Source organism: Myotis lucifugus, unplaced genomic scaffold (assembly GCF_000147115.1).
Source record: "Myotis lucifugus unplaced genomic scaffold, Myoluc2.0 scaffold_604, whole genome shotgun sequence".
NCBI lineage: Eukaryota > Metazoa > Chordata > Mammalia > Chiroptera > Vespertilionidae > Myotis > Myotis lucifugus.
The window spans coordinates 272,309-285,407 of NW_005871652.1; the positions used below are offsets into that span (position 1 = coordinate 272,309).

The 13,099-nt window shown below is 37.9% G+C and overlaps 1 protein-coding gene across 1 annotated transcript in view; it reads left to right on the forward strand.

Moving 5' to 3' along the window:
• The first annotated feature begins 5,576 nt into the window (after window positions 1-5,576).
• SPEN (spen family transcriptional repressor) overlaps window positions 5,577-13,099 on the forward strand; it is a 64,508-nt gene continuing 56,985 nt past the window's right edge. The window contains 2 exon segments of the mRNA XM_014447019.2: window positions 5,577-5,918; window positions 8,987-9,454. Of these exon segments, the coding sequence (XP_014302505.1) occupies window positions 5,719-5,918; window positions 8,987-9,454 (668 nt within the window). The 5' untranslated portion in view covers window positions 5,577-5,718.

Genomic DNA, 13,099 nt, shown 5'->3' on the forward strand with positions numbered 1-13,099 from the left:
GAGAGGGATAGAGAGTTAGAAACATCGATGAGAGAGAAACATCAATCAGCTGCTTCCTGCACACTCCCTACTGGGGATGTGCCCGAAACCAAGGTACATGCCCTTGACCGGAATCGAACCTGGGACCTTTGAGTCCACAGGCTGATGCTCTATCCACTGAGCCAAACCGGTTAGGGCCTAAGGTCTTTTCAGTTTAGGAAATCTTGTTAATAGCATCATTCTTCATAGCACATAAAGATCATTGGAATGCTATGAAGATTTAAAAGTATATATTAATGATCAGTTGGATTATAAAAAAGCTTAATATGTAGACATACCATGTGTCCATTATACAAAATATTGGTGTATCAGTTACTTTGAAATGAAACATTCTGCTAACCATCTATGGTCTTCCATGAAAGCTAGCCTTCCTGGGTCAAGACTTATTTGTAAAGTTTCAAATAGTTTTAAAAATTATATTGCAGTTAATGTTTAAAAATGGTGTGTGCTTTGTTATACTTAGTGTGTAAGTGTATAAAGTGTACAATTCAGCTATTTTTAGTATATTCACAGAGTTTTGCAAACATCACCACTTATTTCAGAACATTTTCATTACTGCAGAATGAAACCCCATACCCATTAGCTCTCCATTCTCTCTTCTCCCCAGTCTGTAGCAATCAGTAATTTGATTTTTATTTCTGTGAATTTGCCTGTTTTAAACCTTTCATACATATGGAATTATACAATATGTGACTGGCCTCTTTCATTTAGCATAATGATGGTTCATCTATGTTGTATAGCATCTATTATTACTTCATTCCTTTGTATTACTGAACAATTTCATTATATGGACACACTACATTTTAAAAATCCATTAATCAGTTGTACATTTGGATTGTTTCCTTTTTTGGCTATTATGAATAATGCTATGAGCATTTCTGTACCATTTTCATGTGGATGTACATTTTTAATTCTCTTGGGTATATATCTAGGAGTTGGAGTTACTAGCTTATATGGTAATTTCTAGGTTTAACATTTTGAGGAACTGATAAACTGTTTCCTAAAGTGGCTGCACCACTTTGCAATCTCACCAGCAATGCACTAGGTTTAGGTTTTTCCTTATCCTCATCATCACTTGTTATTATCTTTTTTATTTTAGCTATCCTAGTGGATGTGAAATGCTATGTCATTGTGGTTTTGGTTTGTATTTCCCTAAAGACTAAGTTGTTGAATAAATTTTCATATGCTTATTGGCCATTTGTATATTGTCTTTGGAGAAATGTGTATTTATATCCTTTGCTCAGTTTTATTTTTATTTTTAAACATTTTTTTTACTTATTTCAGAGAGGAAGGGAGAGGGAGAAAGAAATAGAAAAATCAATGATGAGATAGTATCATTGATTGGTTGACTCCCACACTAGGGATGGAGCCTGCAACCTGGGCATGTGCCCTGACTGGGAGTCAACCCGTGACCTCCTGGTTCATAGGTCGATGCTCACCACTGAGCCATACTGGCTAGGCGCTATCCTTTGCTCATTTTTAAATTGCATTATGTCTTTTTCATTGTTGAGTTGTAAAAGTTTCTTATCATTACATAATTTGCAAATATTTCCCCCAGTTTTCCATGGGTTTATATCAATTTTTGATACTTGTCTTTATATAAAATGAAATGATTAACTTTTAATTTATCATTGTCATGCTAACAATTAAAATTTTAAATTCGTCATTGTCATCCTAGATTAGTGATTTCCAACTGGTGTGCTGTGGTGCAAGAATTTTTAAAACATGTAATACCTGCCCTAACCGGTTTGGGTCAGTGGATAGAGCGTCAGCCTGCGGACTCAAGGGTCCCAGGTTCGAGTCTGGTCAAGGGCATGTACCTTGGTTGCGGGGCACAGCCCCAGTGGGGGGTGTGCAGGAGGCAGCTGATCGGTGTTTCTCTCGCATCGATGTTTCTAACTCTCTATCCCTCTCCCTTCCTCTCTGTAAAAAATCAATAAAATATATTTAAAAAAACAAACAAACATGTAATACCTGACTAGTCAGGGGCCCTGATCTCTTTTTGCTTAGATTATATATTTAAAAAAAAAATGACAACAGCCACCACAACAGTAGCAGTCTGGTGTGAATGAGTCAAAAGTATACCTTGGTGTTTGTTTTTTTTGTCAGATTGGCAAAAAATATATTTTTTGGTGTGTCTCAGAATTTTAGTAATCTTGTCTATATCATAAAAGGCCTGTGGTCGTGATGCTATAACGGCATCACGACCAAACGAGCAGTGGCTCTCATGGTGGGCAGGGTGGGTTCCGGCAGTGTCCGTGAGTGTGCGAGGTATTGGCAGCGTTCGTGGGGCAGCAGACATGGCCCCGACGGCAGGCTAGGCCTAGGGGACCCTACATGCGCATGATTTAATCATGCGCTGGGCCTCTAGTTTATACTAATAAAAGGTAATATGCTAATTAGACTGGGAGACCTTCCAGGCATCCTTCTGGACAAAGCCATGGTAGTGGGACCTTGACGGAGGCGATTAGGGAGGGGGTCCCCTCAGCCCGGCCTGCAAGCTCTCCAATCTGGGACCCCCCGGGGGATGTTCGACTGCCGGTTTAGGCCGCTGGCTCCTAACTGCTCACCTGCCTGATCACCCCTAACCACTCTGCCTGCCGGCCTGATCGCTCCTAACTGACCCCCCGCCAGCCTTATGGCCCCCAACTGCCCCCCCTGCCGGCCTGATCAACTCCCCCTCTCCCCCCCCCCCCGCCGGCCTGCTCTCCCCCAACCGTCCCCCCCCCTCCCGCTGGCCTTCTCGCCCCCAACTGCCCCTCCCTGCCAGCCTGCTTGCCAGCCTGCTCGCCCCCAATTGCCACCCTCCTCCGGGCTGCTCGCCCCCAACTGCCCTCCCCTGCCGGCCTGATCGCCCCTAATCGCCTCTGTCTTGGTCCCACTACCATGGCTTTGTCCAGAAGGTTTATCTATGTTGTAGCATGTATCAAAACTTCATTTCTGATTTCAGAGAGGAAGGGAGGGAGAGAGAGATAGAAACATTAATGATGAGAGAGAATCATTGATCAGTTGCTTCCTGCATGCCCCACACTGGGGATTGAGCCCGCAACTTGGGCATATGCCCTGACTGGGAATTGAACCCTGACCTACTGGTTCATAGGTTGACGCTCAACCACTGAGCCACACCAGATGGGCAAAACTTCATTTCTTTTTATGTCTTAATATAATATTCTATTTATGTATATACCGCATTTTGTTTTATACATTCATCTGTTAATGGACACTTGGGGTTTGCATCTTTTGGCAATTGTGAAATTGTGACTTAATGCTGCCACGAACTTGGTGCTACATATATGTGTTTGAGCCTCAGTTTGCAGTTCTTTTGGGTATATGCCTATGATTAGAATTGCTGGGTCATATGGTAATTCTATGCTTAACTTTTTGAGAAAATGCCAACCCTTTCCACAGCGGCTGTACCATTTTTACAGTTCCACAAGGTTTCAAATTTCTCCACATCCTTGCTAACACTTATTCTTTTCTTTGTTTTCTCTTTTTCTCTAAATACTAGCCATCCTTGTGGCTGTGAAGTGGTATGTCATCTTGGTTTTGATTTGCATTTCCCTAACAGCTAATGATTTTGAGCATCTTCCTGTGCTTTATCTGCCATCTGTATATCTTTGGTGAAGTGTTTTGCCCATTTTAAAAAAGTAGGTGGCTGTAAGATTTCTTGTATTCTAGATACAGATCCTTTGTCAGATACATTGGAAGGTATTTTTAATGTTTGTATGGAATGAACTATTTCAATTTCTGTCATCCCCCACCCAAGTTAAAAAGATTCTTTCATCAGTTCATTTATACCAAATAATTTTGTTCCTTCTAGTTCAGTTGCCTTTTGAAACTGGATTTGGTGATTGTATTTTCCCTATGAGAGGAAATAATTTAAACTATACTAGAAGATATAAAAAGAAAAGTTCTGCTTTCTGATAATGTTGTCAGCTTTTTCAGAGGAAGTGTAAAATTATGCTCTTCAATTGTCCAGGAATAAGCATTCGGTACTTAATAGTGCTATACCTGCCAGATTGGCGTGGCTCAGTGGTTGAGCGTCAACCTATGAACCAGGAGGTAACGGTTCAATTCCAGGTCTTGGCACATGGAATTGCGGGCTCGGTCCCCAGTCAGAGTTCTGCAGGAGGCAGCCGATCAGTGATTTTCTTTCATCATTGATGTGTCTGTCTGTCTGTCTGTCTGTCTCCTTTTCTCTCTGAAATCAATAAAAATATGTTTAAAAGATAATAAAAGTTTTGTACCTGCCTTTCTAAAAGGCCAAATTGCAAGTATATAAAATATAATTCACTCCTACTGAAATTTGTAGAATTTTTCATTCCAAATAATTATATTTCTTTCATAACATATATGCTTCAAAATATAAAAGGTGCCCTAAAATTTTTCTTTACACACATAGTAAACAGTTTTTGGCAATAAGAATGAGAACATACGGTTAATCCAAAGATTTTCTTAGACTTATTAACTTATATGAAATAATTATACCTAAATTATAAATCTTAGCAGTTTTCTTTTAACCCTTTGGAAAAGAAAATTAAATAGCAAAAAATTACATTAACAGAATTAGACTGTCATTTGTAAATAGACATAAAATATTTGGGTTATTTTGCCTTTAAGTAAGGAATATTTGAAATCACCTCACTTTTCAGTAAGATCATTTTCACTTAATGAATTAAGTTAAAATGAAATCTGTAGAATAACTATTTTTAGTTACAGGTTTTTTTTGTTTGTTTATTTGTTGTTGTTAATCCTCACCCGGGGATATTTTTCCATTGATTTTTAGGGAGAGTGGAAGAGAGAGGGAAAGACAGAGTGAAATATTGATGTGAGAGAAACACATCGATTGGTTGCCTCCTGCATGCCCTGGACCAGGGCCCGGGCTCTGGGAGGAGCCTGCAACCGGGGTACATGCCCTTGCCCAGAATCGAACCCGGGACCCTTTGGTCCCCAGGCCAACAAACCGGCAAGGGCTACAGTTTTTAATAAAAATCTTTTAAGGTTTCTAAGTTACTTTGGTCAATGTTAGGTCCAATATCCCTTTGTAGAATGTACAACTTCCTAAAAACTTCTGAGAGATATGTTTCAGCTAACTGTTCTAGAAAGGTAAAAGGTAGTTTAGTAAATACTATATTTAAGGAGTGAGACTAATAAAATAATGTGGTAAAAACATTTCTAAATATTTTCCCCAAGAAAGAAAAATGTGAGTGTAAAAGCCATTTAAAAAGTCACTTTGGTCCGGCTGGTGTGGCTCAGTGGTTGAGCATCGACCCATGAACCAGGATATCAAGGTTCGATTCTCAGTCAGATCTGGGCACATGCCCGGGTTGTGGGCTTGATCCCTAGTGGGGCACGCAGGAAGCAGCTGATCAATGATTCTCTCATCATTGATGTTTCTCTCTCCCTTCCTCTCTCTGAAATGAAAAAAAAAAGTCACCTTGTAACCCCTCCCCCATACATACATAATATAAATTTTCTACAAGTAAGAAACAAATTAAAAAACCCATTTTTGGAAAATTATTGATGTGCAACAATAATGTTGTTTATTTTTTTTCTAGATATGGCCGCGTGGAAAGTGTCAAAATTCTCCCTAAGAGGGGATCTGAAGGAGGAGTGGCTGCCTTTGTGGATTTTGTGGACATCAAAAGTGCACAGAAAGCTCACAACTCAGTCAACAAAATGGGAGATAGAGACCTACGCACGGATTATAATGAACCAGGCACCATTCCAAGTGCTGCTCGGGGATTGGATGATACAGTTTCCATAACATCTCGTAGTAGAGAGGTTTCTGGGTTCAGAGGAGGTGGTGGAGGGCCTGCTTATGGCCCTCCACCATCACTTCATGCACGAGAAGGACGTTATGAGCGGAGACTTGATGGGTAAGTTCCAAGGTTTCTGTAGGCAGGTATTTTGTATTTGATATGGTGAGAAACAGAAACTCATATTTAGGGGCCCCAGATGGATTTAAAGTTTTGGGCATTTTCAATGTTTCCTATTTTGGGTTGGAAACGGAAGTAATTTCTATCCCAGTGGCTGGTATTATGGAATCGTAGAGGATATTTCCTGCAGCTGGTTGGATATCTACTCCTGAGATATGAAGTGGTGGAAGATTTTATATGGCAGCATTTTTGGAGTTACCTGTCTTCTAGATTTAATTATTTCTTCTCTTGGATGATGATAAGGCCTTCCTTGGATATATTCCTCTTACCTGACGGAGCTATTTGGCTACAGATTTTGTGGTTATACTATATGGAATATTTCTGGAATATTAGAGCCTACAGATTCTTTTAGAAGTTAATATCTGCTTCTCAATTTTCACTACATAAAGTGTACAAATGAATTGGATTGTCATCACAAAACCTAGCACATCATAATGATTCAACCCCTTGGATTCTACAAACAATACTTTAACCTGGAAATGTGTAACTTGGAGGAAGAAGAATGAAGGCAATGTTTGATTTTCCCATTTTGGATCTACACAATTTCCATGTTGGAATTATACTCCTGGATGGAATGGGGCAAGTTGAGATGATGGACCTTCTTAAATCCTGGAATATAGCCATTGTTTCCTAATTTCTGGAGTCTATGGGATGTCATGCAGTCAAAATTCCATTAGCCCAGGAGAAGAGGATTACTATCTCCTTTCTGAAGCAAGTTGCTGCCCAATTAAAGGTACTTTAGTTTGAACACATGGTGATGATCAGTTGTGGATACTGCAATCAAAATTGACTGTGCTGGATGGCTACAAAGGTGAACTATTGGCAAGCAACTGTGCCTTCCTCATTTGGTGGAATCATTTTCTCTTCTGTCAGCTGCCTGATTCATACTTAGGGCTGGAAATTTTTATGAATGTGGATCAATTTATAATTGTCTACTATCTCAAGAAAGAAGTCTGGGGGTTTGAGAGTTACAGTTTGTCTGGGACAACTTGCTTCCAGTGGAATTATTTTATCTGATCACTAAGATTTTTTTTTCCTTGTGGTTCATCTAAATATCATTTGACACCCTTGCCCATTAAGAAGGTGGATTACCCCCGTAAGAGGGGCCAAAATTGGGGAAGTTATGTTCACAATTCTCTCCCTAGATTTAATTGGGATTATAGGTCGTGTTTCCACACTTGGAAAAGGTTGGTATGTCCTGACCTGTGTATATTAGCCCCTCTCCTAACCCAAGTCAAACTCTCTCTTTTCCCCCCACTAACTCTAGAAGTATTTAGTACTAATAGATGAATTAAAGAATAGCTATTAGATTTCAGCTCTGCTAGCTCTTGTGCCTGCCTTCTGTATCTTCCTAATGGATAAGAACTTTGCATAGTTATAAACTATCAGCTGTAGCAGTAATTCTCCTAGAACTATTGCTTATTATATAATTAATATCAGCTCTTACTGATTAATATTTGATAGGGTACTAATAGAATTATTTATTAAACTTTCTCTTAAGTCTGAAAGGAAACTCTCTTGTTTGTTAGACATTGAAATATCTATTCAAGTTCCAGAAATGTAGTGAATTAAAAAGGAAAAAATCATTTAAGTAGGAAAGATATTATTATTGATTTTTTTTGTCATGCCAGTTGCTTTTCATATGGCTGCAAAAAACAAATGCAGCATAGGAAGGTATATTTGTTACTAAGTGAAATGGTGGATGAGATGAAGATTAGTGGAGGAATTTGGAATCTAGGCATGTAGTGGGGACATAGTATTATAAGATTTTGCCAGATATCCTCATTTGAGAGATTCTAATTCTTCTACATTTTTCATGATTCCTAATCTCTTTGATAGAAGGTAGTTCCAAATATAACATTGAGAAGAAACTCAGTCTGTTGAAATTCAAGTGAAATGGTCTTTTTAGAGACTCAGGAAATGAGTTCTGGTTTCCTACCAAAGTAGAGAATATAAGATTTCTTTATAGAATTAGACTTCGTTTTAAGTACTAACACTTAATTGCATGTGTGTAATTGTACATGCAACAATTTTTGCACTCTGAGGTTGATAGATATGTCCTACAGAAAATTTTTTTTTAAGTTAAACCATTGCTAGAAGTAACCTTAGAGACTCTTAAAATTCCAAAAGTTGCCTAATTTCATCATAGGCAAATTGCGTATAGCTAAAACCTAAGTGAACATATTTCCTGTAACCATTAAGTACTTATATTAACAAATTGAATCGTGGAATAGACATTTTAAAAATTATGTGGAATTTGATAGCACAAGGAGGTAAAATAACCTTTATTCTTTAATTAATTCAATTTACCATAATAGTATGTGGCAATCCAATATTTTAATATCCTAAGTATTTCTTTTTAAGATTCCACTTTTATTATTAAATGTGATTGGGCACAGCAGTTTGCATAATCTTGTAATTTTTATAATTACCTAAGAAGTCGAAAGTTAATGAGAAAAAGTTATAGTTGAAGTTTTTTCTGGACTTCTTTGAAAATGCCCTCCTACAGCTGGGACATACATCACAATAGGGCTTTCATGACTGTGTTAAAAATGTGTCATGGAAATTTTGCCTAAAAAACATTTACATAGTAAATAAAAGTTTGGTATATATTTTAATGAGATGAAAGTATAGAAAACTTTCATATTAAAATGACAGTTTCTTCTTGTTCCATTAAACTTAAAATGAAAAGGAGGTAGCATATGTCTATTTCTGTATATAAACCAGAAAATCCCTAATAAAAAGAGTGAGTGACTTGCAGAACACTAGTCATGAAAGCCCAATCAATATACAGTTAAAACAATGATTACTCAGCTGTGAAAATAAGTTTTGGAGTCAAGTAAAATGTTAAGCTTGTTAGTATTTGCTTAATAAGTAGGTTAATGCTGTTTAGAAAATGATCAGTTGTAAAGACAGACAATGCTGAAGTGAATGTTTGCATGACTTATTTTTAGTTTTGCTTGTCCCTTTCTGATTGATTAAATATTTTTCCCCCTCCTAAAATGCAGGGCTTCAGATAACAGGGAGCGTGCTTATGAACATAGTGCCTATGGACACCATGAACGGGGGACGGGAGGATTTGATCGGACAAGACATTACGATCAGGATTACTATAGAGATCCTCGCGAACGGACTTTACAACATGGGCTCTATTATTCTTCTCGGAGTCGAAGTCCAAACCGTTTTGATGCTCATGACCCCCGATACGAACCTAGGGCTCGGGAGCAGTTTACGCTGCCCAGTGTGGTACACAGGGATATCTACAGGGATGATATTACCCGGGAGGTACGAGGCAGAAGGCCTGAGCGGAATTACCAGCACAGCAGGAGTCGGTCACCGCATTCATCCCAATCTAGAAATCAGTCTCCTCAGAGGCTGGCTAGCCGACTCACAAGGTCCCCTAGCGGCAGCGGCTCTAGGAGTAGATCCTCCAGTAGTGATTCAATCAGCAGCAGCAGTAGTACCAGCAGTGACAGGTAGGTTAATAGCCTTTTGTTATAACAGACGAGCTGTTGAATAAATTGTCATAAATTCTCAATGATCAATGGTAATGATTTTTAGAATAATAATTAATATTTTTAAAAGAGAGTAATCTTGGATCATGTATATAATGAGTGAAGAAACTGATGCACCCGAAGCTAAGTGATGATTTGCAAATACCGTTTCCTCCTCCAGATGCTCAATATTAAAACTGCCAAAAAGGAAGAAAAGTGGCAAGTTTAGCTGTGTGAAGCAGATCTGGTGCCACTGAAAATTATTTCTTTTAAGTTTTTAATTTCCTAGGTATATAATATTAACCTACTTCTGTTATTCTGGTTCAAAATTTGTAAAAAACTATTTTGTTAAAGGTGTATTGGTGAAGTATTATGGTTGACATTTGTTATCAATGACTAAATCAATTTTAGAATACATTTTAACTAATTTTAACATAGGGAGGTAGCCAATTTATAAACGCAAGTAGAAAAGCTTTCTTTAAATGCAGGTTGTAACTTGGCTGTTCACTAAGGCCGAGTAAGCTGACTTCATTAGTTGGAAGTTTTTTTTACAAAGGCATTTTATTTTAAAGATGAAAACAATATAGGTAGTCTTAACAGGAAATAGCTTAGAAGTTAGGTATTCGGGTTTTAAAAACACAGATCTGGGTAGACAGTATAGTTTGCTACTTTCATAATCTTGGACAAGTTATTTAAGCTGTCTAGGCCTTAGCTTTCTCATCTTTTAAAAGACCATGCTTTATAAAGTTACTGTGAAGATGAAAATGAAAAAAGAAAGTATGTAAAATGCTTAGCTTGATACCCATACGTGTTAGACACTGTCTTTAATAATTGCTAGCTATTATTACTACTTCAAATGTTGAAAGTCTTTGAGCATTTCCCATTTCTAGTTATTGTTATTTAACCTGTTAATCCTAGATATCCTAGTTTTAAATTTAGATGGTGTGTATTTTATATTGATTTTAAAAATTGTATTTATCTTTATTGTTGATGGTATTACAGATGTCCTCCATTGCCCTCCTCCACTGGGTTCCCACCCCACCCCAGGCCTGCACACTACCATCTGTGTCCATGGATTATGCATATAAATTCTTTCGTTATTTTCTGCCCGCCTCCCTCCCCTCTTCCCTTTGTGAACCCCCAGTCTGTGCCATGCTTTGATGGTATGCATTTTAAATTTACAGGATACAGATTATTTGACCCGATTAAATGCTCAGATTAATTATTTTTCTTTTAGTATTGCTTGCTTAGAATTAATTTAAGAAAAGTAAATGCCCAGCCAGCCGGTATGGATCAGTGGTTGAATGTTAACCTATGAACCTGGTGGTCATGGTTCGATTCATGGTTAGGGCAGGGCTCGATCTCCAGTGGGGTGGGGGCGTACTGGGGGCAGCCAATCCATGATTCTCATCATTGATGTTTCTATCTCTCCCTTTTCCTTGTATCTCTGGAAAAAAAAAAAGGTAAATGATCATGTAATTGATGAATGCCTCCTTTTAGGCCTCCTATATGTTCTAATTCAAAATAATAAATGAAACATTTTATACATTTATCTATAGCTAATTAAAACATTTTTGAAGATACAGCATATTACAATGAAGCATGCTCTTAGTTTATGAAATCAGGAGAGTTAGATTCTGGCTCTAGCTTTGTAGCTCTGTGACATGGATAAGAATCCTCAACTTCTTTCGATTTCATTTGGTGTATTATCAAGATAAATGATTGACAAGCTTCTTTTGAGCTCTATAAACTGATTATAAAATCTTATTATGCCTCATTTTCTCCTACCTAGAATTGTCTAAGATACTTAAGTTTTAGTTATTTTTCCCAAACCTATCTCATTAAAGGGATGCCACTGCATTCCATTGGGTGAAAATTTATTGAAAAGCCCACATATTATGGAGGTATTGAAGTTAGAGGAGAAACATTATACACAAGGCATTGTACTTGGGTGGGGAAGTTACAGTGTTTTGGGATTTGGCCCTTAGCATTGTAGGCTCAAAAGTTTGAACTCACAGGTGATATGATGAATTTGACATGTCCTGTTTACATAATCAAAAGAATAGTTATATACCTCTTAATATTTATAGTCAGAAAGATAACTGCCACAAAGGCAAAGGCAGGATGAGCTTAGAAAATCTACATGGGGACTAAAGATACTAAATTAAAATAAAGGATATTTCCTTTTCTGTCAGTTGCCTGAATCATACTTAGGTCTGGAAATTTTTTCTGATTTAGGGCTATGAAAGATGTGTAGGATTTTAGCAAAAAGAAAAAGGAGTTTTAGGCTAGACATTGGAACATTGTGGGTGGAAGGAGCCATTTGAAGAGATACAAGTGGGTGGAAGAATGTTTTGAGAATAGCAGATAATTTAGAATGACTTCACCACACTAATGATTTTGGGTTTTATTCTTTATGCAGAGATGAACTGTTGAGGGATTTTGAGAAGGGAGATGGCTAGTTGAGATCTGTTCTTGAGAAAAGGTATCTGGCCCAATTGGCATGACTCAGTGGTTGAGCGTCGACCTATGAATCAGGAGGTCACAATTCAATTCCCTGTCAGGGCACATGTTGGGTTGTGGGCTCCATCCCGACGAAGTCCATCAATGATTCTCTCTCATCATTGGTGTTTCTGTCTCTCTTTCCCTCTCCTGTCCTCTCTGAAATCAATGAAAAATATATTTCAAAAAATCAGAAAAAAAAGGCATAGAATAGGAAAAACAGAGATTCTGATTAGGAGGCTATTTTAGTTCTTGGAGAAGGAAGACTTGGACTGTGAGAGTGTCTAACTAGGGATAAGTGGGAGAGACATTGTATTAAGAATCTGATGATGTTGATTTATGAAAACCAGAATGACCTTTAATGATGGGCGTTTCAGTACTACCCTGTAACAACAGGACCAGGTTTTGGCACACTGCAGAGCTAGTATATTGTCTTTTTCAGAGTACATGTTCAACAAATAGTTGAAATACTGCGATATAATTCTTAGTTAATAAAAGGGATAAAGTAGAATTGATATAAATAGCTAAAAGATTTGGTCATGATATTGTGATTAAAGCAAGTGCATAGAAATATTCTTTGGCATTCAGAGCATATCCGTTATCCCTGGGGTCAGCCTCCCTTTTATCAAGATGTCCTCTTTTCCTCTATAATTATATTGACTTCAAAGTATATTTTGAGATGTCACGTAGATTCAGAATGTTCAATATCCTGTTGGAAGTAATAAGTTCCTTTTGTAATCTGTAAAACCTTGTGATTGTGAAGCTGTGACATTCTCTAAGTCCTTTAAAACTGTTTAAAATTGTCTTGGCTGGTGCATTCAGTAGTTAGAGCATTGACCCCCACACTGAAGGTTCATGGTTCGATTCCCAATCAAGGGCACATACTTGGGTTTCGGGTTCCACTCCCTGTCCCTGGATTGGGACTCGTGCGGGAAGCAGCCAGTCCATGTGTCTCTCTCACTTCGATGTTTCTCTCTCTTGCTCTCTCTCTCTTCCCCTCTCTCCCCCTTCCCCCTTTCACTCTTTCAGAAAAGCAATGGAAAAAATAATCCTCAGGTGAGGATTAACAAAGAAAAAAAAGTTTAAAGCTAACATTTTATAGTAGACAAAATATAGTTTGGTTTT